The sequence below is a fragment of the Argiope bruennichi genome, chromosome 5 (assembly GCF_947563725.1).
Source record: "Argiope bruennichi chromosome 5, qqArgBrue1.1, whole genome shotgun sequence".
NCBI classification, from domain to species: domain Eukaryota; kingdom Metazoa; phylum Arthropoda; class Arachnida; order Araneae; family Araneidae; genus Argiope; species Argiope bruennichi.
This window is the reverse complement of record NC_079155.1, coordinates 54,621,269-54,648,573: the sequence shown is the minus strand read 5'-3', so window position 1 is coordinate 54,648,573 and position 27,305 is coordinate 54,621,269. Positions and strand designations below refer to the sequence as shown.

The window sequence follows — 27,305 nt, the reverse complement described above, 5'->3', positions numbered from 1 at the left end:
TTCTGTATTACTAATTATCTGTAATTTTTACGTCTGATAAAGCCGCGAGTCTTCATTGTTAAATGTAAAAATCTCCTCCTTTCGTCTTTCCTTTCACCCCTATTTTAACAAATTAAACCCATCCTAACGTATGCGCAAAAGCGCGGAGGGTTTTACAATCCGTTGGCGAACAGGGAATATATTGACATTTTAAGAAATGATATTTTATCAAAATCAATCTCTCATTTTACTACAATACCTACAAAGGTTTTAAATAATAATTTTGTTTAATCTTCAAATAAATGTCGGAACAAACCAAATTGGCTAATTCACTACTAACGAGTGGTGTCCTCAATGAGGACACCACCCATTTGTGCTGCCTCACTCTTTGTGTGAAAAGTGTAATTTAATATTTTGCAAAGAAGGATGTGATGTTGATTCTGTATTCAGGGGGGAGTTTGGTTTATTTATCTTCAGATTCAGGAAAAAGAAACCCATGTTTAAAAGCCAGAAAACATGTCACATTTAAGATTTGCTTTTTTTTTTTTTTTTTGTAGACTGTTACTTATGTTTCATCCTCATGTTCTGCTTTACTTTTTGCTGTCTTTTTCTGTAAATATTTAATTTCATATAGCCATGATTTTTTTTTTTTATTTAAGTTCATTTTTGTTATCATTATTGCATTCAGCATGTAAAAATTGTACAGTGAAAGTTTTAAACATGTTCAGTATATGCCCATCAAGTGTCCTCCTCAAAAATATTGTCTATGCTGTATCAAATAAATGTGCAAAACAACTTCTTATTATGTGTTAGACAAAAAGACCTTCCTACATGCTTTGAGATATTTCATACCAAATAAGTTATTTTTACTTTTGTTTTTTATTTGACATTTTTTTCTTTATTAATTTATAAAATTAAGTTAACATTTAACAATAAATATTTATTTTTTAGTGTTTTATTTAACTAATTTTTATTCTTAGTTAAAATAAATTATGATTTGTATTAAATTATAATAGTTCTTATTTTTAATTATATCTATAAGATTTAGTTTAGAATTTTTGCTGCAAATATATTATATTTTGTGTATTTAATATTTTAAATGTTTCAAATTACCTAGATCATGATTAAGTGTCTATAAACCTAGAATATTTAGAAATTTAGGTAATTATTTCGTGAGATTTTCTTACACGGAGGTTGCACTAGACGGGTGATGTCCTCATTTGAGGACACCAACCCCTGTGAAAAAAGATAAGTTAAAAAAATTTTTGCTTGCAGATTCCATGTGTATACAATCTATTAATCACATTGATTGTTTTTTTTTTTTTTTTTTTTTGTTGTTGTATTTCAAAATAATAATAATGATTTGCACCAGAAAGGTTTAAAATAGAGTAGCCCTAAGTATTGAGACTTGTAATCATTTTATGAAAGATAATATATTAAATACATAGTTTATTTAGATCACGGAATAACATATGTCAACTGTCTTTTGATACTGTACATGGAAACAGATTTTAAGTTCTCTTTCTTGTTAGAAGTAAATAGTTTTCTTTCAAATGCAATTGAACCTTAAAATATAAATCTTTAAAAAAGTTTCTTTTATGAAATTCTCAATATGCAGAAATACATATTAGTAAATTTTATAAATATAAAAAAATAGTTATAAGAATGCATAGTTAATTTTTTAGGGTGAAAGGAAATTAAAAAAAAAAATTGAGCTGTTAATAATTTTACTTCAAAAAATACAAATAACGAAGTACTATTTGAAATTGTTCATATGGCTAATTCTAATGAGTTGGCAAGTATCATATAAGAATTGCATGCTATTAGAAAGCTGGTATGAATTGAAGTTTATTGATTAATTAAAAAAAAAACTGTGTTCACTTCTTTTTTAAGATATTTAAAAGTTTATCTGTAAATAAAAATTAAAAGAAAAATTGTGGTGAAATTAATGAAATCATATATAGTACAATCTTATCATTTTTAAATTTCACTCTGCTTCATGCTTTCCTCCCTCTAAGGAAACTAGCATCTCTGCATGAAATTGAATGACAGCTGTCAACTTGTCAGTTACATTATATTATTTTTTTTCCAAAATTTCATTTGCATTGTTTTATTTTTCACCCTTTTCTCTATATTCTACGTCTTTATTACTGTTTTGTGGGAAATAAAACACTGTCACGGACTGATTCGTGGAGTGTGACCATTGGTCCACTCATTTTCCGCAGTTAAGCCTTATTTATATGTTTAAATAATAATAACAATGTTTAAATAATTAACATTTAAATAGTAATAATAACATTTAAATAATTAAGATGAAATTAGTATTTTAATATAATAACTCCAATTTTACAACTTTTGTATATAAATATAGTTTGTAGCAAAAATGACAATAGAAATTAATAAAACAAGCAAAATATTAAAATTTGACTAAACACTTGAAAACAAATGCTGTGCACACAAAAAATGGTTAACAAATATTATCCTTACGAAAAAAAAAAAAAAAAAAAAAAAAAAAAAGATAATAATAATTTGCAGAAAAATGAAATTCCAATTTGAAAATTCCTGTTCTCACTAAAAAAAAGTTCATATTTGTTTGGGGTTTCATTTCAGAAGTATAATTAATTTCAGGTTCAAAACAAGCATCTAATGTTATATTCTCTTTCTAATTATATTTTTCTGTGTCAGAGGTAAGGGGACTTTCTGTTTTGTTTATTCTTCTCTAATTGTAGAAGATAGCCCATCTCTTATCCATGGCTAACAAAATTAAACTCAATATAATCCCACCATATTATAAAATTCACTTAGAAATATTTCATCCTCACCTTCTCAATAGTAAACTGAATGCACTCTCTTAAATTCTCCTAACAACAGAAATAATAACAAAAGTCATCAACAAGAATGTCAGTCTCTTTAAATACTTACATACTTAAATCTCATACACTGTTAAATCACTTTTGTTTATAACAATAAATCTATCAAATCTAGGAGCATAGAATAGAAGCTGGTGCCTGTACATGAAGGTAGGTCAAAATTTTGGGACAAACCGTTACAATTTTGCAGTATCTATTAGCATTTAAAAATTCAAAGAGATGATTCTTTTGTCAATTTATGGGTATGTGATGTATGTAGGTATAGCTTTTTCTAAAGTATAGAGTCGCTCATTAACTCAAAATAATGACCCACTTGAAGATAGCCAACAAAGTCTGTATTTGTAACAATCATCGTCTTGATAGCTCTGTTAAAGAAAGAAAGAGAGGGGGAAAAAACAAAAACACGTTTAGTGGGATCAGACCACATGAACCAACATGATTCAATATAGTCATGGGCCAACGTGTTAATTACAGTGCTTCGTGTAGACACTATCCTGGACTAGTAAAAGTAGAATCAGCACATGGCATATAAAAAATTTTTATTTGGAGACATTTCATAATAAGAAATTTAATGCTGAATTCAATTTGAAATCAAAATCTCTCCCCAAAAGGGCATTCCCCATGAATCTGTTGCAGTATGAATCATTGAAACATTTTCTGTAGTTTATTCCTTCTATTGACTGAAGACAATGGTCATTTTTTGATTACTGTACTTACATAATTTTTGTGCAAAACTATTTGTTCAGTATATAGAAATTTTATTCAAAATTACAGAAACTTTTTTTGTTGGAAATTCGGAAATCTCTGAAAAAAACAGTATATGAAGGTATCACTGTATATACTGTAGATAAAAAGTAATTTGTTCATTGCATTTTTTACTCTTTTTTTTTACAGGGCAGAAGGTCTACTTTTGTTGTATGCTGTTGTTCATAGTCATTCACCTTTGTATATTGAGAACTGGCATCGGATTGTGGAGGGCTCATTAAAGGTATGTATAACTTAAAATTAGTGGTTAATTAGTGAAAGCTATTTTGATCTAATTATGCAGTTGATCTGCTTAATCGATTTGATCCTATTAAGCTATCTTTCATTTATCATCTTTTAAATAATTAAATAAAAATGAGTTACAATGGTAAACTTTTAAAGAATAATAAATCAAATAAAATAAAAATTCTGTAAAAAAAAAAAAAAAAAAAACGGTAGAACTTTTTTTTGCAAATTTGTACAATATTGTTGCAAAAATTCAACTTGAATGTGATTCTCGTTTCATGGTTAAAATATTGTTATAATTCTGCTATACATTGTTATTTATTTTATTAAACACAAATATTGGTAGAACATCTAAATCGAATGTTTTAACCTTTGAGTGCAAGGGCTGTAAGTGTTGTAATATAAATAAATAATGAATATTAATATTCAGTTTAAAATGCATTGGTTTTTAATCTAAATCTTCCTATGACAATACATAAATTTTTGTGGCTCAAAATATGTAATTCTATATCAATTTTTCATCTGAATAAATTTGGAAAAAAAATGTATCTAAAAAATTTATTATTATATTTTATTATTATATTACAAAATGCAAATTACAAAATTACAATTTTTATTATTATATTACAAAATGCATCATATTTATTTTACTGAGTAAATTTTTGGATTTTAAAATTTAGTGGATTAATTTTATACTATTAGTCTGTGTATTTTCTGTAAGCGTTTCAAGGTCACATTTTCTACTGCATTACTGGTACCAGGCAACCAATAATGAGATAGAAAATGTGACCTTCAACCGCCTACAGGAAATACAGACTATAGGCTAGGGTGTGGTTTTTGAAGTGAGAGCTTAAAAATGATTTGAAATGAATTGTAAAAGCTATATTTATCCTCTATTTATGGCTCATATTTTTCGTGAGTACTACATTTCATAAAAGATGACATTTTCATGAAATATGTATATAGAAAGAGCATTACAATTCTCTGAAGAGTTTACTTTCTTGATGTTGTGGAATTCCCCCCTCCCCCCTTTTTTTTAAAAAAATATCTTCCCTGATTCAAAAAAGTACTTTTGAGGACTATGTTTGTCCTTATTCATCTATATATAAAAACAATAACTTAAAAAAAATTGAATGATTATTTGGTCTTAATATCAAGTTTTTATATCTGTATCAAATTTTTAGATTTGAGGAGAAGAGATCAAAAGTACACACTTGATTTTCTTCAATTTATTTCTACAAAGCTAAATATAAAACATACCATGTTATATAAATGTGAGAAAATTAAGGATTGGGTTGCACCTACTAGTTAAATTTATATTGTATTTTGTTTTCCATCAGTACAAGAAATCATTAGTTTCTTTTATATTGTTATGGCTTAGCTTTTCAGTGATCTTCTGACTTCAGCATTGATCTGTTTGTTTCAATACTTTATTTGCTTGCCATACTACAAAATCATTGAACTAATTCGGTTTTAAGATTCTTGCCATCACATTTTCTGTTAATTGCTTCTGTTTGCTCCTTTTTGTAATTCCATTTTATTGAAAGAATTTATTATGGTTTTATTTAATGGGTACCTTTTAATCTTATCAAGCAAAGTATTTTTATTTGCTTTGAATACTCTCATAATATCATGGCAAGATTTACAAATCTAATGAAAAACATGTTTCTTATATATATAATAATTTAAAATATAATTTCATTTCTAATTAATTTCTAAAGTTTTATCTTAATTTAGCCCATATTAAATTCATATTCTTTATCTAATTCCACTTTTTTTATTTAATTCTACATGAGTTCTAAAATTGCTGAAGTTCCCACACTCCGAGTGAAGGGATAAAAAATTGGCAAGCTTAGCAAATTCTTTTAAAAGGTGCTGAAATTGACAGTTGTGAAGAAATCCCTATCAGAATCTCATAGTATATAAATAACTTGGACAAATATTTCTTTTGCACTCTTTTGCTGTTGTGCCGCGCTGTAAATGGATGTTTCATCCATGTTTCTTGTGCATAAATTATGCCTCCCAGGATGGAGTAAAAGCGAAGTTTAAAATTCAAAAGTATCTTTGCTCTTTCTCTCTTTGGCCTCTGCTTAAAGAATTATATAATACACACACACACACATATATATATATATGTGTGTGTGTGTCTATGAAGTGATATAAGAATAACAATAGATTAATCTTTTCATGACCAAGAAAAATCAAAAACTTGATTATCAACATGCATAAACTCCAAGCCCAATAAAAGAACGCCCAAACAAAGAAATGCAACCTCTGCTCATCTAGTGCTGTTATCAATATAAAACTAGTTCAGAACCAGGTGTAACAAAATATTTATAAGTTATGATATACATGATTAAAAATATTGGAAAATGCTTTTGAAGACAGTATTTTAATACAGAGTTACCAGATTTGGGATATAACTTCTTGAATTGTAAGTGCTTACTAATAAAAGTTTTCGTTAATTGAAAAGTTCATCAGGATTTATACATTTTTTGTTTGATTTTAATGAAATTTTTAAAGTATTTTTAAGCATATTTTAAAAGCCATACATTGTTTTGGTAATAATTTTTTACTAATAATAACTTTTATTATAATGATGTTAATACAATTTTTTTGTATGCATACTACCATTGTTAAAATTAAGAATATGGTTTTAAAAATAATTATAAAAATAGACTATCCTTGTAAAGCATAACATGCTATGATGTTTCAGACTAGAAATTTTAATCAATTTTATTTTTAGCAAAGCATTTTTATGAAATATTTTAGTTTCTTGAGATTTGAACCAAATATATAAAGTCCTAATAATTGGTTTTGACTATCTGAGGATACTAATTTCTTAGAATTTTTGAGTAAGAGAAATTGAAGTTACTCTAATAAATTATTTTTGTGTCATTTCATCACATTTTTTAATATTATTATTATTATTATTTTAGTGTCCTAACTCTGTTATTGCAAGAGAGATTCCTTTGAATATTCTGAACAGAATGATTATAAATTTTGGCAGTGTTACAGATTATAGTGAAGTCTTTTCTAAACTTATGAATGATATTTTATCATTCCTTTCAGAGTCTGATGGTGATAAGGTAATGTTCTTATTGATTTGAAGTCTGTGTTTAAAAATAATGTTTGCATTAAAAATGGTGTTTCAGTTAATTTCTTTTAATATTTTGTAAAGTTAGTTTAAGTAGGTTGCATTTGAAATCCATTGTGGAAAAATTATAATAAAATCCATATCTTTATTAAATATTTAGAGATTAATATTGCATATAATTTGTATTATCCCTTTCTTTTTAGCGCTCTGAACATAAATATTTTAGTTCGGTCGAATATTTTTTAGAGAGGCTAATAACATCAGTCAAAAATGAGTTCAAAATGCAGCAAGGATGTTTTTAATTCTCTAAAGGTATCTACATTGTAAAGAATTTCAAATGTTTAAAGCTTTAAAAAATCTTTCGTATATTTTTACTACGTCTTGCCACAATAGAAAATGTTGTGCAAGAAATATCAACATTCTGAAGTAATTCTGGAAAAGAAAAAAAAAAGTAAATATCATCTTCACAACTATTGTTCTGTTTTTAAGGCTGAGTTAGTGGCAATTCTTTATGCTCTGCAAAAAATCTCGCCTTTTACTTCGCGTAATTTTATTATTTATTCCGATAGCATGAGCGCCTTGAAAACACTTTCTAATTATTATTGGATGTATCTGATTGCTGTTCGTATTTTATTAACTCTTCGTTTATTACAGAACGACGGTTTTAATATTTTTTGTTGGGTTCTGCGTCATGTGCACCAATAAACATAATGCAAACTTTTCTTTAATGAAGAAGTAAAATATTATGCAAAATCAACGCATCCTGCCACATAGGCATTATTGCTGAGTTTTTCCCTATTTTTGAATTGAGAAGTTATGAAATTGATAAAAATTTATAGAATTTTTTCATTTCATCTTTTTTAGCATTTTAATGAAAATAATACTTTTTATATAATAAAGAGAAATTCATTGATAACAACCATGTTTTCTCATTTCTTTTTATAATATAAATTAATTTTTCTGCCCATGTACAAATGAATTTTTACTATGTTTGGCGAACTAAAAGTTAATCTAGTTTTGCTGTCACTGAATAATTTCTTTTATTTCGATGCAGTACCACTTCTAGTTTGGAAATGTATACTATTATTGCCAATATTTTCTTGTATTTTGTTTGATTTTGTGTTCTTAAATGATAACTTTTCTTTTAGTGGTATTTATTATTCAGTAATAGTAAACAATATAAATAGGGACAATTACACTAAAAGGAAATACATTATTTCATTCTTAAGTACTCTGCCCATTTGCATGTGACTTTGTATTATATCTTACATGAATAAATTTGTATAATCAGTTCTAAGGAAAGCTAATCTAGATGGGCACTTATCTTCTAATATATTTTATATATTGATTAGTATGTTTGTAACTATTGGAGAAATGTTTATAAAAATTATGCTTTGTGAAACCTAATGATTGAGAATAGTTTGTTTTATATTCTAAATATTAAATTTTTATTCTACTTTGATTTTTGCAAGATAGAGTAGAATACTATTTTTCACATATTACAAATGTACTATGCAGTACATGAAGAAAGAAAATAAAACAAAATCATTCTAAGTATTTTAGGTACTTCCAAAAAAGATCAGGGAAATTTTTATAAAATCTGGAAATAATAAGAAAAAGTCAAGGGAAAAATCAAACAGCTGAATTCTGCTCACCCTATTTTCACATGTTGTCATTGTGTCAGCATTTGTTATGATGCTTTAAACCCAGATGTCCTAATGCAAGTGATGTAATCTTTTTAATGGTTTCTCTGCTCTTCTCTTTCGTGATATTTACCGATTTTGTTGATAGGTTTGCCAGAAACCATTTCGAAATGCCACCCCCGCAACTTGTCATATATTCAGTTTATCTGCCATAACTTAAACAGTTACGAATAAGTCGGTGATTACTATAGTGTTATGTGATCCACTTTAGTTCTTTCATCATCTTTTTTTTTTTTTTTTTTTTTTTTTGCTTGGTAAGGTCAAACGTGCATAATTTTTTTTGTTTCTGTTAAAATGTGATCATTTATTCATCTTTCATGCTATTTTTATTTTTTTATTAATTGTGAAAAATAATTAGATTTAGGGTATGTATGCAGGTATTAGGTAAATATCCTATTGTATTTTCCTACTTATTAGGTAATTATGCATTTCACTTTGTTTCTGTTTAGGGGATATAATTTAGCTATATATGAATAGTTTTAGCTGTTATATATTTATACTCTGTTCCGCCCTAACTTCATGTATATTCTACGCATGCTGAATCGCAGTCGTTGTCAGGGGAAGTGGGTTACTTTAAAGTACAAAGGTACTAGAAATGCAGATCACTGGCAAAACTTTCTTGCAAATTTTTCGCCAAATAGTAAATATTTATGTACTTTATTATATTATCATTTTAAATCATAGAATTTATTCTTTCCTTATTTTCATTATTTTTTTCAATATTATTGATACATTATTTTATTAAATCTATAAAATTTCAATTTGTTTCATCGTTTATCTAAGGAAAAAAAATCACAAATTTTTCAATATTCTGTAAAACATTGTTCAGCTAATGTTTTTCCAAAAGATATCTCTATCACCGTTCACGTCTTTTAAAACTTTATCTAATGTTGGGATCTCATTTCTACGAAAAAATGCATGGATTTTTTTGTCGATAACAGGATAATGTAAAGTCATCATATTTTAGAAGCCTTGAATGTTTACCTACTGAGCCTGGTCTCTTCTTTCCAAGGGTACTTAAAGGACTGTGTGCTTTTACTTATTTTTTCAAGCTGAAAACTGTTCTTTGCGAAATACCTGTAAGATGCGAAATTTTATCAATGATTTGATCGATAGAATCTTGAAGGTTTTCTTCTCGGAGTCTAAAATATACATTTAATATGTTTCTGCATGCTGCACTTTTTATTGGTTTCCATCGTCTGTGAGCTGTATACAGCGTGATGGGTGATAACACTTCTTCAGACATTTTAGAAGGGAATGGAAAGGACGACTTGAATAAATATTCAATAATCAAAATTAATAACTACTAATGTGATGAACAGTATCAAAAATATCAGTTGGTAAAGAAGAGAGAATGAAAAAGTACGAATGGTGATAAAAACGGTTACAAACTATAAATGAAGCAAAGTTGGCGGTGATGTACAAGAAAAGAGCGCCAAATATTTGATTTTGAAGACCGATTCTATCCAAAGTTGGATTCATGTCAATCTTTTGGTTTTATTCGTTCGCTTTATTTTCAAAATACTACTCAATACTTTAACTGCTACTCAATTTTTTTATGCTTGTGTTTTGTGTATCTTTCTTGAATCAAGTTATACTGTTCATATTATAGTCAAAATTTATTTCATTGATTTCATTTCACAATCAGACCAGTAATTTCAAAAGGAATTTACCCAGAAATTGTTTGAATTAATTAGTTCATTGATCCTTTGCACTGGAGCAATACATCTTTTTTTCTTGAAAGGATATATTATATTTCTTACAGCTTTGAATTATTTTTCTTTCAGATTTACAAACTCTCCTGTCAGAGTCTGGCTCTCTACATGAAATATTTGCCTGAAATCGCTGGAAGTCGTATAGTAAGTAAATATTTTCAAAACATTTTTAATTCAGGCTAATCTATTGCAGCAGAAAATTAAAAAAAAAAAAAAAAAAACAAGGTCCAATGCAGTAGATATATGGTTGAACAGACCAACAACTCAATAACACTGTTTTATTTAACACAAACACACAGGCATTAAAATGCAGCTGAAGTATGCACAAGATTATAACTTCAGTAAACAGCATCAAATCAGTTGTAAACAGCTCAGAACTCTGCAGGAGAAAGGCTTTTCATTACTATTTACACTTCTCAAACATCAGCTACTCTCCATTGACTACTATTTAATTCCATATTCAACTGACTTCTGCTTATTTCTCTCGGTTCTTACTGCACTGGGGAACAACATTATAAATTTGTAACATTATTTATAACAAACACAATACTCTATTGCTCTTCTATTTATATAAAGTTTGTGACAGACTAGAAACAGTACAAAATTATATAAAAATTTATTATTTTGTTGGAGTATTGCTCAAATTCTAATTAAATTTTTTTTATTTTTCTTTATTCTGTATTTATAAATGATTAATATATTAGTTTTCTTGCATTTTATTTAATAGTAACTTACGTTTCCTATCGTTCTTATATTATTTAACCTGTTTAAATATCTTATTTTTAGTATTTATTTATGGACCTCAGACAAAAAATTTCATGGTAATTGATCTATTTGTGAGGAGTTAGTTCTCACTTTTAAATATTTTTGGTTGAATAATGAAAAGAAACTTAAATATGTTTAAATGAGAAATTTCGATGAAAAGCATATTTCACAAAAAAAGCTTTAGAATGTCTGATTAAATAATTCTTTATACCTTAAAAAAGTTATCATTCTAAGGGGACTGATTTAAAAAAAAAATTAACCATATATTTGAATTAATAGATTGAAATGGGAATCAAATTTCATGTCAGTTGATGCATTTATGTGCTTTTGTTATCTCGCCAACCAGGTTGTCATGGAACCAGGAAAATTTTGGGAATTTAAAAATCTTTATAGAGCAGAAAAAATGCTGAAAATTTTAGAACCTTCTTTAAAAACTAAAAAATTTAAATTTCTTGGTTTTTTTTTTTTACACCTAAAAAATGCTGATTTTGAAGCATTTTAAGAATAAAGAAATCGTTGCTATTACTCTGAGGAGAAGGGGAGGGGGGCACTATTTGCAATTGTTAAACCATAGATGGAAACTCATCCATTTTTTACTTTCTCTCCTATTTTTCTTCATGGATCAGTTCTGTATCCAAGACTGAGGGGGAAAAAAATATACTGACATTGGAATAATGACTACAGACTATTTAAATACTAGTGAAGCTATTATAAGTGAAAAAGGATACCTTTTATTGTTTTATATTTGAGAAGAATTCTATTAAAACAAAAAGTCTGAATGCATGTCCAAAAAATTTTGTTTTAAAAGTTATCTTGTTTAAATCTTCATTTTTTAAAAAAATAATGCAGTATAATGTGGAAAGGGAATATTTGATTTGCTTCAGCTTTTTAACTCTGTAGCCAAAATTTTCACTGCACGTTCAAAGATCCAATTTGGATGGCTTGTATCTTGATAGCAAGAATGTTATTTTGAGTTTTATTTCTACCAAGTCCTTATTTTTCCAAGACTCTGTACTTGAGAAAATGAGGTTAGTAATCAATTCCCCCCCCCCCCCCTAGCATGTAAATTTTGTCTTACTAAATTCTGGGTAATTAGTAAATATAATTTTTATCTTTCTATTTGTGTATATAAACTTTCATTTAATTATACCATTCATTACTTTAGGTAATGTTTTTTTATTTACCTCTCCTTGCTAACACTGATTAGAACTAATTTTTTTTTATTTATTTATTCTGACTCGCATATGAGTGCTGTTAGTGTGTTCTCTCCTATACTACATATGCACACAAGAAAAACCATAGGGAAATTTTTATTTCCAGAAATGAGTGATAGCTATTCAACTTGAGGGCTTTTTGTTAATTTTGATTTACATTCACAACACATTAGCTAGTCAAAGAGAAGTATGTGCCAAGTTTTATCAAAATCATCCCTGCCATTTTTTGGAGAAGTATCCTGCTTTGATATATAGATGCTATGGAGTTATACATATAAAATATGATTTTGAAGAAACAGACTTTGAATTTTTTAATGCCTTTTATTCTTTATTACTTCAAAGAAATAATACAATTTTTAGTTTGTCAAAAAAATTTTTTTGTCTAAGCCGTGGTAAAAGTGGCATAGCAAACTGAATAGGAAGAGAGAAAGTAGACAAAATTGAGAGTGAGAAAATATTTTTGACTTATATGGTTTTTTTAAGGAATTTGTTGACTTGGCAATTGATTACAAGAAGGGGCTGGATGATTTAAAAGTTAAAATTGCATTGTAGCTAAAAATTTAACAATTAGAAAAATTTTTTAAACAGTTAATTTGAAATTTTTATATAAATATATATAATTTGTGTGATGCATCCAAATTATATTGTTGTTTGCTTTTGAAACTTGCTTAATCTGAAAAAAAAAAAAAAAATAATTACTGAAAGATTAGAGCAAAAACAAGGGTAAATTTTAATTAATTTTACTATTTTTCTTTTCTTTTAAGAAATTTTTCTTAGAATTTCTTATAAGAATATCATGGGATAGTTTTTGATTTGCAAACTCTGGATAGAAAAAGGTAGAATTTTAATAACTTTTTCCCTTTCTTTTATGGGTCTTATATAAAACTGTCCATTTCTTCCCATTATATGTTCTTTCTTCTTTTTCCCTTTCTTTTATGGGTCTTATATAAAACTGTCCATTTCTTCCCATTATATGTTCTTTCTTCAATTTTTCATGACATCTTGCTTATTTAAAAATACTTTTAGTATATCTTATTGTTTTTATTAATGTGAAATGCATATATATTCTTGTATTTTTTTCAAGTAAATTAAAAGTTGATTATAATTCCTAGAATGACATTGAAGAAATCCTCGTGAAGGAATTGAACAATCCTTATGGAGAAGTTATTGAGGTATTTATTTCTAAAAATTATATTTTGTGCTTTTTCTTGAATTAAGCCTAAAATTCTTGATATTATAAACATTGTGAACAAAATAATATATGTGAATATGTTATGCAAAATAAATTTTTTTGTCCAGTCTGAATGAAATTTGAATCACTTTTGATTCTTTGTCGAAAAGTTAACTAAAACTTAGGTCATATATTTTTGCTTTTTCTACTGTAAAATAATTTTTACACTAATTTAAAGTTTTAAATGAAATTTAAAAATTATCTTTGTAATCAACCAATTCATTTTTTCATGTAGTGGCTCATCTGATATGTATTATTTGTCATGGAAGATTAAACTCTTTTTTTTTTTTTTTTCATGATTATTGTTGTAACAGAGAGAATAATAAATTTCCATTTTTTAGCCTATCATTTTTTTGATTCATTAATTGTTATTTTGCTTTTGATATTTTATTTTTTAATTATATTTTGGCAACATTTTTGTCCTACAGGTTATAAAGAAGGTAATTTTAATAAAGATAAACAAAGTTTGCTTTCTTTGTTATATTAATTACATTAATTCATTTACTTGTGTTATTATGATATATATATTTTAAAAAATAGGTTTCTCAATTTAACTAAATAAATTTTTATATCATTTAATAAACAATTTAGTGATATTTTTTGGTACCAAATACAAATTGATAATTTTTGTATTAACTTTGCAATTATTCTAATTCACATTTCTTTTACTCTTGATGAAATTTGTTTAGAAATTTTTCATGGTTTTTAAATATTTTATTTTGGTTTGGTTAAAATATTAACTATAAAAATTTGGCATTTGTATTTAACAGTTATTTTGATACTTCAATCTTTATTTCTAAAGCAAACAGATATGCAGATAATTCATTTTCATATAATTTTTGTTTCCATTACATTCAATTTTTCAGTCTTCTGTACTAGTAATGAATGTATGCATGTGTTGAAACTCCACAGGCCAATATGACCTACAACTATTTGGGATGTATATCTCTTGAAAAGTGGAAATGTGCACTTCAAAGCGATTTTTTTTTAATTATCTAAAAGTTAAATAGATTGTTTTTTTTTCATGATAACTGTCAAAAATATTACTACTTAATATAATTTTATACCATTTGAAAACATTAAAAAAAAAAAAATGTCTTTTAGTGGTAATTTAATTGTAGGAAGTTTTGTTTAATTTCAGCAATTCTTTAAAAATATATATATTTTTTACTTCATTTCTAATAATAAATTATATTGACACCCTGAAATTCAAATCGTTTTCATTATTTCATCAAATATTGAGTCATCTGATTTTCTTCCATTGTTGAAAGCTAAGAAAGAAGAATTCTGTTTACTATTTGTGTAATTTACAAAATAAATAAATAATAATAATAAAGAAGTGAACTTACAATATTGCAATATTTAGAAGATAAATGAGCAAGATATTTATATTTTTAATAGCTATATGACATTATGGAATTGTCTGTTAGAAAATTGCATGTACCCTACGAATAAAGTAAGACAATTAAAACAATGTAATTTTAATATCAAACAATTTGACAGAATCGTTGACTTGATGTTATATTTAAACAATTTATCTGAAAATAATATAACCAATATTCCTGATATATGAGCTGGTATTTAGAGGCAATTGGTATTAAATAGCACAAGTTCAATTTAAAGCAGTTATGCATTCCTATTTGTAATTTACAGCCAAAAAGGCAATATTGTGAACAAACAAAACTGATAAATAATTTTCAAAATTTTAGATGGAAAGAAATGCTTTGAATCTTATGTTTAATCGCTTTTAATTTCTATTTTTTATATATATTAATACATTCATGGTTCTTATATTTACAGGCTATAGGAGATTGTTTTGCTGCTTTACCTACATGTCTTTTGCGTTACCATAAAACAAATTCAATCCAATATAAGGACACATGGTGCAATTTAATTAAAAAGTTCTTGAATACAATGCATTTATCATTAAATAACCTGATGAATTTGTCTGAAGGTAAAATAATTTATATATTTTCAATTGTTACAAAAGTAATAAATATTTGAAAATGAACATTTTTTAAGCCTTTATTCTTTGAAGTTGTTTACCTAAGTCTTTAAATTAAGCATTTGAAATAAAATATTGGACCAGTCAGTTTTTTTTTTTTTTTTTTAAAGTAGGCAAATTAAATATTAAAAAAAAAAAAAAAACTTATTTGCTATATGGATTTGGGTGCATTGTTTTTTTATTGTTTCGATGGCTGATTAATAATTCATGTTTTTCCTTCAAAGTTAAAGATTTTATTTTAATCCTTTCACTACTGACCTGGCACAACTGGCTGTGATAGTACTAGACTAATGTCTGCTTCAAATGAGGATTGCAGAATGTAGAGTAAGGACATTTTAGTTAACTCATTTTACATTCTGCTCTCTTCTTTTGAAGTAGAAACCAGTGAAGAATTTACACTGCCATTTGGGTTGGGTCAGTAGTAAAATGCTTAATGAATTGATTACCAGAAAAGAGGTCCAAAGTTTTTGTAATTCAATATAAGCATTCCCAAAAAGTGTCCTTAATTAAATACTTCTGTTTCTTTTAATTTAGCGTTGTTAAAAAGAATTTTGCAAATAGTGATTCAATCTTCTACAAATAAACATCTTTTCTTGCCATTAAGTCATAATCATCTGATTGCCAAATCATTATTATATAAGGTTAAAAGCTGAGATAAAATAAAATGTTCACATGCAGATAGTACTTCCAAGTATTGTTGGTTTTCAGGGGTTAAATTTAATTATGTTTAAAAGTATGAACAGTTGTCAATATCTCTAATTTATAAATCTTTGTTTTGAATCTAGTCATTAGTTTTAATGTTATATTTGTAAAAAAATTTTTTATATTTTATTCAAACTTATGTATAAATCGTGCATTTACTGTTTCTAAATAATAATTTCAGCAAATATTATAAGTTGTAATATATAAATTATTTTATTCATATAACTCAAGTAGGAACAAAAAATTTAAACTATTAAATAAACTATTTTGCTTAACACAGGGGAAGTAGATAAACTACTCATTTATTAATATTATAAATTTAGTCAATGTGTTTTTTTCTTAAGTCAGTCTTATTTTATACCAATGTGTCAAAACATAATCTGATGATTTTGGAAAGAATTTTGAAATATTGAACTTATATATCTTTTTGATAATTATATCTTAATGTATATTGAACTTATATATCTTTTTGATAATCTTAATATCGTAATGTATCAATCTTAATATCTTATTGTTATATCTTAATGTATAATTTCAAAAATTTATTCAACATATATTTGCTACTTGTTATTAAAGAAAAAGTATTTTGAGGAGTTAAAAGCATTTAGATCCTTCTCTGTATTACTTGAATTCATTCCTTAAATTGCAATATTCTTATAATAAGCTTATATCTTCTTGTGATGAATCTTAGTATAGTGTATTATTTTTAATTTTTTGAAATTATTTTCTCTTAAATGTTATCTATCTGGCTTATTTTATTGATTTTTTTAATCATAATGTATTATTGCAGTTCAGAAGGGGGAAATTTTATTGTTAAAGAGAAATTATATAACTTGCAGGAATATTATATTACTGAAAGTTATAATTTTTCTATGCGTAATGAATCTGTGCATAAATTCTATGTCAGAATGAGAAGAATCATAATAAAATAAGAGATTCTGTCATGTAGTAATTTACTGATCATTGGAAATGTCCATGAGTAGCTAAACATTTTTCAAAGAAATATTGCTGATGATACTGTTTTAAGATAAACAATTATTTTTATTTTCAATCTAATTTTGAAGAAATTGACACACAGTAGTGTAAGCTCTCATTAAAAACTTTTTTCCTACATTGATTTTCTTGAAAACCTTATTGGTGTAAAACAAGTAAAAGTTGTACAACTTGGAAGGGTATTTTTGAATAACAATGTATTAACTTTTGTAAAAAACATGATTGAATAATAATTCTGGTATTAAAAAAAAATGATTTCTCATCATATTGAAGATAGAAAAAAAATTGATCTCAATAAATAAAATTATCATTTTACTTTTCAATCATTAATGAATTCCATTTCAAATCATTATAATTATATCTAAATCATATTTTATTAGTTTGAAATTTCACCTTTTTTGTTTACCCAGAATGAATATTTTATGTAAACCATCAAAAGATTGACTAAGTGGACATTCTTAGTAGTATGATATCTCGTATCTCTAAAGAAAAAGAATTAGAAATATATATATATCAAATTGATGCAGCTAATGCTGTAAATTAACTAATTGTTATTTGTGTATTGCTAACTTGACTGGTTGTATAAGTTTTCTTTGTATAGTTTAAAACTATTGTTATTAAAAAAATTTCATTAATCTAAATCAGGTTTATTGAAACAAGGATGTTAAAAAAGCAATTTTGTATGTTTAACATCAAGCAGATATTAACTGTGTGTTTGTATTATACATGTTATTTTTGCTGGATGAAAAAATGACTGCAAGGAATTTATGGAGACTTCTATGTTTTTAATATATAATGTGTATTTTTCCAGATATGAAAGAGTATGTGGATGTTTCAGACTTACCATTGTTTGTCATACCTTCTTCTGATGATATTCCTGTTGCACAGATTGATTCATTTAAATCACTTTGTCAGTGTATGGCTAAAGTGATGAGGTATTTTTTAAAAATCTTTTTTATTCATTAACATTATGTAATTTATTTTAAAATTCAAAATGCAAATAAAGATTTAAAAAATACATTTTCATAAAGCATTTTAAAGGAAATACATTTCCCAACACTCAAATATTTACTTTTTTCCTTGCAACATACTTATAGGTATATTGATAAGTCTTAATGTTATTACACTTCCTCAGAAGATGTATTTAATAATAAAGAGCAGCTCATTAATAAAGAAACAGTTGGCTGTTATATATTCATGTGCAATATTAATGATAATTGTATCACTTGATACATTTAAAATTAGGAAGTTGGAAGTGTTATTTGTTCAAGACACAATTGAGCATGTAAGAAGAGTAGAACTCATTTATTTATTCACCCTCTAAAATTCATTATTGCAGGGTGTTTATGAACTGAACCTATTAGTGTGTGATGCAAAAATTTTAAAAATAGACAAACAATAAAAGGAATTAAGAAAAATAATCGAGGACTTCACACATGAACAATTGCTTAAAAAGTAAACACTTCAATAAGAAAGGTCATTGTATTGAAGTTTGCAAAATTGACTTTGACTCAATTCCAATGAGTACTATTCTTGTGCAATCTAAATTCACTGGGTGCTGAAAATACTCTACTGAACAGCAAAACAGCCAATGAATTTAATTTCTCCCACATCTATTCCCATGCCAGAGGAAGTGAATTTTTTTAATGAATTAATTTTAATTTTTTAATCCCCAGTTCAGACAAGTTATATTTTTATAGATTTTGGCATATTCAAAATCTCATCTGATCTCTCAATTAATTTTCTTTTTTTTTATTAATTTTTTATTTAGTTTATATTTCAATTCATCCTTATTCAATGGCAACAGATCTGAAAAATTGGATATCAGAGGAAAAGGGAATTTTATTGGTCTGGAAAAGTCAGAGAAATTCTTAAAAATATTTGAAAGTCAGGGAAAAGTGCAATAAGAGCATTTTGCATCAAGGGTTAATGTGATTGGCAAATTCATGCAGTTTTCTGCATTCTAAGCATAATATTGGCAAAATTAACATAGGAATCTGGGACAACTTTCTTTCAAAAGTATGGAATTTTTTGGAATTTCTGAACGATAAGAGTGATAGGCTGATGAATGTGACAATCAACAGCCCTAATGATTCCATCTTTTATTTTTCAAAAAAAAAAAAAAAAAAAGAGTGAGTTAATAATTTTGATCTGATCTGCTCTTACAATGATACTGTATCATTATTAAAAATGATGCTTTTTTTATGGTAAACATAATGTTGAAAGAGAATTTTTTATTGATAAAGATTGTCTTTCATGACGAATATGAAAGAACAAACAATCATTGCAAGGCGAATTACTTATGACTAAGCTAATGGTGGAATGAATAAAAAATTTAGAAATGTTAAAACAATTGATTTTAACTCTGAGGAATTGATGAACCAAAATAAAAAAAATTTAAAAAGGAGAAACTAAGTGAAAATTAGAAAAGAAAAATGAAAGCAGAATATGTGTTTTAAGAATTAAGAGTTTTTTTTAAATAAAAAAGAGGTAAATTCAAAAAGAGTTTTAAGAGTTGAGAAAGAGATTATAAGCTGCAAAATTTACGAAGGAAACTTTTAAAGCTTTTTAATTTACTCAATGTAGAGTAGGTAGTTTTAAACTGTTTTATTGTTTTAATAATATTTCAATTTTGAAATTAATTATTATTTGTAATTTTTTGCATTTTAAGTGTAGTAGGTAATTGTTATTTATTACTGGAGTTATTATCTGTAAATTAGTATTTTATGTTTAGCATTATTTGTAGTAATAAATTTTAAAAAAAAAGAATTATTTTTATCTATAAATCCATAAGTATTTTTTAATTAGAATTCAATATCACATTTAGATCTCTGAGAATCCGAAAAATACATTTTTGGAATTTTATTTGCAAACAAAATGTGCTCTGAGCTAGACAAATGAAATCTAGCATGTAGCATTTTTCTTATATAATATGGTAAACCGAAAATCAAAAAAAATTTCATTCTGAAAAATGTGTATTTTGTTTTGTCATCTGTGAAGTTTAGATTTAATCATTTGGCTTTTTAGTGCTAATCATAATTGCAATTTATTTACAACATATAAGGTTTGTTTTTATTGTATTTAATTTTCTTATATCATTAACCTGAATTTAATTTGGAAATTATGTATTGATATGATTTGCATCAATGTTTTTGTTCCTTTGTGCTTATGCACTGCAAAATAAAACTCAAAAATAAGTTGAAAAGTAGGATATTAATTTGATAAAAAAAATTTAAATAAGTTAACATAATCGAAATATAAGGCAAAATTCATAAATATATTTTGGATGAGAATTTATAAACTTTTGTTTTATTTCAAATCTTGTATTTCAAATTTTTGGAAAACAGTATTTCTACAGTACATTTCTACATTAACTAATATTTTTCATTTAAATATGGAAAGCTGAAAATAAAATTGGAAATTTTTGTAAATTCATTGGAAGTTTTGTGTATTTACTTCATTTGTGCTTTAAATGCGTTTTTCTCATATTTATAAGATTCTTTTACTTGTGATATAATTCTAGCTCTTTTTATATAACTTTAAATCTTGATATGTAGGTTTTACATATCATTTTGTATAGAGGATGAGCTATAGTTATCCTAATTGCATCAAAACTTCGAATTTCATCATCCATTATTATGTTGTCATCATTTTAAATATTAAAAAAAGTCTATATTTTTCATTTCAGAAATTTATTATAAATTTTTTTCCAGAGTTTTTATTTTATTGTAATACGCCCTTTACACAAATATTCTTTAATCACCCTAGTCATTACCCTAAATCAAGTTTTTGTTAAAGTTTACTTTAAAATTTAAAAAAAATCTGAAATAAAAAGTTTTAATTTTTTAAGTTGAAATAAAGCAATGATGATCATGAAATGAATTCGATAATTATAATGATTCGTAAATAATTACGATAATTATTTTATTGAGAATTCTCAAAATGATCTCTGAATGTATGTAAATACTTTAAAATCAAAATAGTTCAGAATGTGGAGATAAAAAATGGCTGGTTAGAATAACAATTAAAAGGGAGAAAATGAAATAAAGTCTTATTTCTGACATTTCTTTAGCTTTGAAATCGTTATGAAAAGAGGATAGAAAATTTTTTCTAGCAGACAGTTTTTATTTATTTATTATTATTGTGAAAACAAGATATCATTCAACAGATTTATTGTGCTGCCTAAAAAAGTTTTATAAGATCATGTGTTGGTTGTAAGTGAATTGATATGTAAATTATTTGTTTAGCAATCAGTCTAACCTTTTGCATATTGTCAAATGAACTTATATTTAATTACAGTATATGAGTATATATCAGTCCTACAATATATATGGGATATGAAATTATTTTAAAGCCACTGATTTCAAGTATGATAAACAAATATTTCATTGATGTAGTATGGAGTTCCACTAATTTTGAAATAAAAAGATTTTTTCCATTTGTAAATTCTCCTGGTTTGTAAAAGATTAGTTTTTTTCATCTTGGTTCTCAACCTCCATATGTGAATTGTAAAAAGTCAATTTCCTTTACAGAATAACAAATAACTTAATATAATTTTAATAAATTATTCTTAAAAAAAAATGACTAAAGGGAATGAATTCAAAACTTGATTTATGTTTTAATTTCATTGATATCATTTTCCTTCCAGTTCTGAAAGTGATTCTGTCCGTCTGCCAATTACTGATGTTCTTGAGGCTTTGTTAAGAATATTCCAAGTTGAAAAGAAGATAAAGGTTTGTATCTTTCCATTTTTAAAAGATATACGCAATATATATATTTACAAGAGAAAGAATCCTTAATAAATTACTTTTATTTTATTTGTCATTTCAATTTATTTAGATAAATCTCCGTAAAAATTATTAGCTTATAAGAGATTGACATAAATATATTTGAATAAAGAATATTTTAGATTTAGTTTCAGGAACTATTTATATTAGCTAGATTTTTCTTAATATGAAATGATTGTTAATGTGCTTGGACAGTTTATCAATGATAATATAAATATCAATTAAATTATGTATAAGAGCTGTCTAAAAAGTTTCCAACTTCGATATGAAAATGGTAACATGAATCAACCAAAGCTTGTTGGAGCATCCTTTTATGATTTTAAACTAAAATTTGAGCCATTTTGTGAGCTTTTTTTTTCTTTCTTTTGTGGACATTTATTTTTTGTAAATTGATTAAAAATATGGGGAGGGAAATCTAGTATCTAACTTTCTTTCATTGGGCATTTGTTTTTTAAAATCACTTCCACATGAATTTATTGAATGGTTTGTTTATTTTTTGAGAAACTGTGAGCTTATTCAGCATAAAGATTTTTTTTAAACAATGAGCTGCCCAAAATCTGTATTTAATACAAACTAAACAGATCTATAATCCATTCAGCAAAGGTTAGTTAAGTTCTGTAAAATCCATTTGCTGCTTGCTGTTCACTTTATAAGAATATTATATTCTTAAGCAAGCAGTAACTTTGTAATAATACAGGAAAACTAGCACTTATTAGCCATGGAGAAAGAAGAAAACATATAAAATTGTGTGGCAGTTAAAAAAAAGTCATAGTCATTTGGACTTTGTATACAAAAGGAATACAGGAGAAGATGGTATGTCAAGTCCAAAATAAGCAGATTTCAAATTTTTTAGTTCAAGAACAATCATTTGAAGCTGAACATTTATATGCATTAATACTTGTGTCACATTTGCCCTTTAAGGCATTCATTGATATATCTGAAATATTTTCACATCTATTTACTAATAGTAAAATAGCAAAAAAAAAAAAAAGTCATATATTATTTGTTATGTATTAGCTCTGTGCGTTTTTTCTTTTTTGACAATATCTTCAAAAATCTTTAAACAATAAAAAATTTCTAAAAATGCATTGATGAAGCTTTGAAGTGCATTTCACAAAAATAACAAATGGATCTTGTAAGATATTGGCGTGAATCGACCATTAATCTCCGCACGATTTTGGAATTCAATATTTTTAAGGTATACCACTGCTCAGAAATTGTTTGAGAATTATAAAGAAGTTATATCAAATTTGGACTTGCAATTACACTTATTACAATTTAGTATGAATAGAACAAATGTAAATTAAGAATTTTATAATATGTCAAAGACCTTTCATGCATAAATTACTGTAAAATATTTAGATCTTGGTAGTTTTTTTGATTATGCATAATCCATTCAGCGTTTCAATATTAACAAAATCTGAAGAGAAAGTAGTTGTTACTCTAAGAGTAATGTGTAGAATATATAGAGATAGTCCAGCTAGATTTTCCAATTTCCAGGAAGTTACTGGTTTTTCTGAATTTTCATTGAAGTTTTATTGTTTACACTGTTTAAGAAATGTCAGTTTTTGGTAACATAAAGAAATGAATAAAGTTCAATAAAGAAAAGAAAAAAAAGGGGGGGGGGACTTTTCATTGAGCTGCCTCAAGTGATATAAATGCTAATCAGGATAAATTGATTCTGATTCAAGTTAACCTCTCTTATATTTCTAATATTCCTCAACCATTTCTTAATGTATTAAAAAAGCATATATTTAAAATGGAACTTTTACATTCTTTAGTACTTTGCTGTAAGATGAAAAATAATTATATATATTTTTAACACCATTCTATCTACCCCCCCCCCACACACACACACAAAATTGTAATCATTGAAAAGTCTGTTTTTGGATGTAATATTTTCTTTTCACCATTCAATCTCAATTTTTGAAAACTTATGTATAAAGAATTTTCCTGATACAGCATGTATCTATAACTAAATAATTTAAATTGCAGTTCTTAAAAATTAGCATTTTGAGCATTTTATAATGAAATTGTGTTTGCATATCAATAAGTTGTGAAGCTAAATAAGAATTTGTTGCACATTAGTAAGCTGCAGTCAGTAGTAAATATTTTGAAATTACTATTGTTATTTTTATACATTTCAATTCTTAATATCGGTTGTTGTTGTTTTTTGCCTCTTTTTATATTTTGCTGGAAAATTAAAAGTTTTAAAATAATTTTTCATGTGTTGGTAACACCAACTATAGCCCACATTTAAATAAAAACTTCAATGACTTTCATTTTGAATTGCTACATTTTTTAGATTGTTTATTTTTATATTTTTTACTTTATATAGAATAAAATTAAATCCCTAAACTAATATTAAATATTGTTTTTAAATAATGCTCTTTATTTATTTAGGATTCAAATACAGCTGTACGTGGATATTTTATATTGGGTTTTCCACACTTGCTGTATGGTGCATATGTAGTTATCGAAGCTCTTATTTTAAAGTAAGTGCTATGTCCTTTCTGTGGAAAAATTTCAGTATGCTATTTAAAGATTACCAATTCACAATAATATACTATTGTCTACTTATGACATTTTTGTATAGAATAAATAGTTACTAAGTACAGGGTGGTTATAATTAAAGTGCAAATGTTTGAAGGACTGTAAAAGAAAAGCTATTTGGAGTATGTTGAAGAAATTTGGTATATGTTATATATACAACATGGGGAAATAAATGAAATAAACAAAAAAATTACTTTTTTTTTTGCAATAGATGGCACTGTAGATTATGAAAATAGTGTTGTTTTTGGCCTGTACTATGTCACAACGAATTACCACTTCAATTTTAAAATCATTATGATGATAAAAGTCATGTATCTTTAAGTTATAACCATGATTTTTTCAAAGGTAGACTTGTGCTCTGTTAATAAAATGTTATTATGAAAAGAATAGCAATTATAATGCTGCTTTGAAAGAATATTACTGTCTTAAAAGATTTGAGAAAAGGGACGATGTCTGTGAATGGCTTCAAGAAAATGATTAATATATTTGAAGCTTCAGAAGAACTAAGAGTGCTCCCAGGAACTAGAGGAAGAAGATCGATAATCAGGAAGTTGTGGAAGAGATTAGGGAAGCAATTGATTCTGGGTTAGTGGATCAGCGACCTGTAAGTGCTAGAAGTGTAGCAAGGACTTTATCAAAACCATGGACGACCATACGCTAAGTCTTGTGCTACATTTTAGTGCGCTATCCATATAAAATTAAAATTCTGCAGTACTTGCAATCCACAACAAAGAATTGATTTTACCAACTTCGTTCTTGCCAAATTGATGAAGATAAATCATAGATTTGAAAGATTATGCGGACTGATGAAGCGCATTTTACTTTATTCGAATAAATCGACATCCATAACTGTACGATATGGGGCTCAACCAACCTACATACTGTTTTGGGGAAACTCTTGCATTCAATGTTTGCTAGTTTGGTGTGGTATGACTGTTGATACATCAACAGGGTTAGTTCACTGCACCATTACAGGTATTAGTTACACTCAAATTTTAGAAAGTAATGTGATCCCTGCTTTGCAAGACAAACTGCCTTGATTCAACAATATTCATGCAAAATGGAGCGCCTTCTCGCATTGCTTTATGTGTCGTACAATTGCTTCACCGAACTTTTAGTGAAATGTTTCCAAAATGTGTTTCCTATCCTAGAATATGAAAAATCCTAGTTCACCTGATTTGAATCGTGATTGAATTGTGATTTCTGGCTGTGAGGATATTTAAAAGATCGTGTCTACAAGGACAAACCTAATTGTTGTTGCTTTAAAAAGCATCATTACTAGACATGTCCTAGAAATTCAGCTGGAAACATTAGGTGCTACTGTGTCTATAGCATTTGATAGGACTTTAAGGATCCCACGTGGAACAAATATTGTAATACATTTTGTATTTCATATTTTAACAAAGAAAAATGTTATAATTCCAATGTATAAAATATTGTCATTAAAAAACACTACCTATCATAAAAAGTTGAGTTAATTTTTTTTATTGCATTATTCATTTCCCCATGTTGTAAATATAACATATACCAAATTTCTTCAACATACTCCAAGTAGATTTTCTTTTACAGTCCTTCAAATACTTGCACTTTAATTATAACCACCCTGTATTTTTATTATAATAAGTTTCTTAAGTATTTTTATATGAAAAATATTTATAAATTAAATTTGAAGATTTATAAGTTGTCTTAATTCATTTAATTATATTATGTTGCATTATATTTATAAACAATATTGCATTATTCTTCCTCTAACATAAATGTCTATTAGCTTTACAGCAATTTTGAAATTTTTAGATGTTTTATAAATCTTATTAGATTACTTGTTTTGTGTAAGAAAGAATTTTTTAGTGAAATTCTCTCTCTATTCCCTCTATTTTCCTTTACAACCGTGCTTTTAAGCTCCACATCCCCTCTCTTTTCATAAAACCTATGCCGAATGTTTCAAACCTTTTACCAATTACATAAAGACATGATGGAAAATAATTAGAAAAAGACAATTTGTCATACAGAATTTTTCTATTTATATAGTGATTTTAAAGCAGTTGAATGCATAGTAAGTTACTAAAGTTGCCTAATTAGAAAAGGACAATTTGTCATGCAGAATGTCTGTGAGTTTTATGAACACCACAAATCGAATAATTTTTATTCGATTTCAATCAGCAAAGAACATGTTATAAGGAAAGTAAAAATCTTCCCTGAGTTTGTAAAGAAATGAAACAGTTCAGTTGATATGTTGTAGCTATTTTTGTTTCATGAATTTTGCTAATAAAACATACTCTATGGTATAATTTAAAAAAAAAAAAAAAAAAAAAAAACCCCTTCAATTTGGCAAAAGGGAATTTCTTTTAGAATTATAAGAAATGAAGATGTTCTTCATTCTTCCTCTGGATAATATTTGAATGTTTTATAAGGATTTGAGCTATGAGAATCACAAAGTGTGGAGGATAATTTGCTCCTTAAAGCTTTATAATGAGACATCAATAGAAAACATTTGAAGCAAAATGGATTTCAATCTCTCTTAAATAGTTGCAGCTATTAAATTTTTTTTTTTTTTTTTTTTTTTTTAGTGCAGTGGTTATTTGTTATGATGAGGCAATAAATACTTAATATTTGAATTCTCTGTCGATCCTTACTTGTATAAGAGTAAGTGTATATAATGGGCGAATGATAGTGGGTGAAATGAAAATTTTCACCCACTATC

At 26.3% G+C, this 27,305-nt stretch overlaps 1 protein-coding gene across 1 annotated transcript in view; it reads left to right on the top strand.

The window, feature by feature from the left end:
* Window positions 1–27,305, top strand: part of LOC129968138 (uncharacterized) — a 59,667-nt gene that overhangs the window by 4,984 nt on the left and 27,378 nt on the right. Inside the window, exons 3-10 of the mRNA XM_056081958.1 lie at window positions 3,744–3,837; window positions 6,779–6,928; window positions 10,427–10,498; window positions 13,446–13,505; window positions 15,365–15,518; window positions 18,076–18,199; window positions 21,913–21,997; window positions 24,455–24,546. Of these exons, the coding sequence (XP_055937933.1) occupies window positions 3,744–3,837; window positions 6,779–6,928; window positions 10,427–10,498; window positions 13,446–13,505; window positions 15,365–15,518; window positions 18,076–18,199; window positions 21,913–21,997; window positions 24,455–24,546 (831 nt within the window). The remainder of the gene's footprint in view (window positions 1–3,743; window positions 3,838–6,778; window positions 6,929–10,426; window positions 10,499–13,445; window positions 13,506–15,364; window positions 15,519–18,075; window positions 18,200–21,912; window positions 21,998–24,454; window positions 24,547–27,305) is intronic.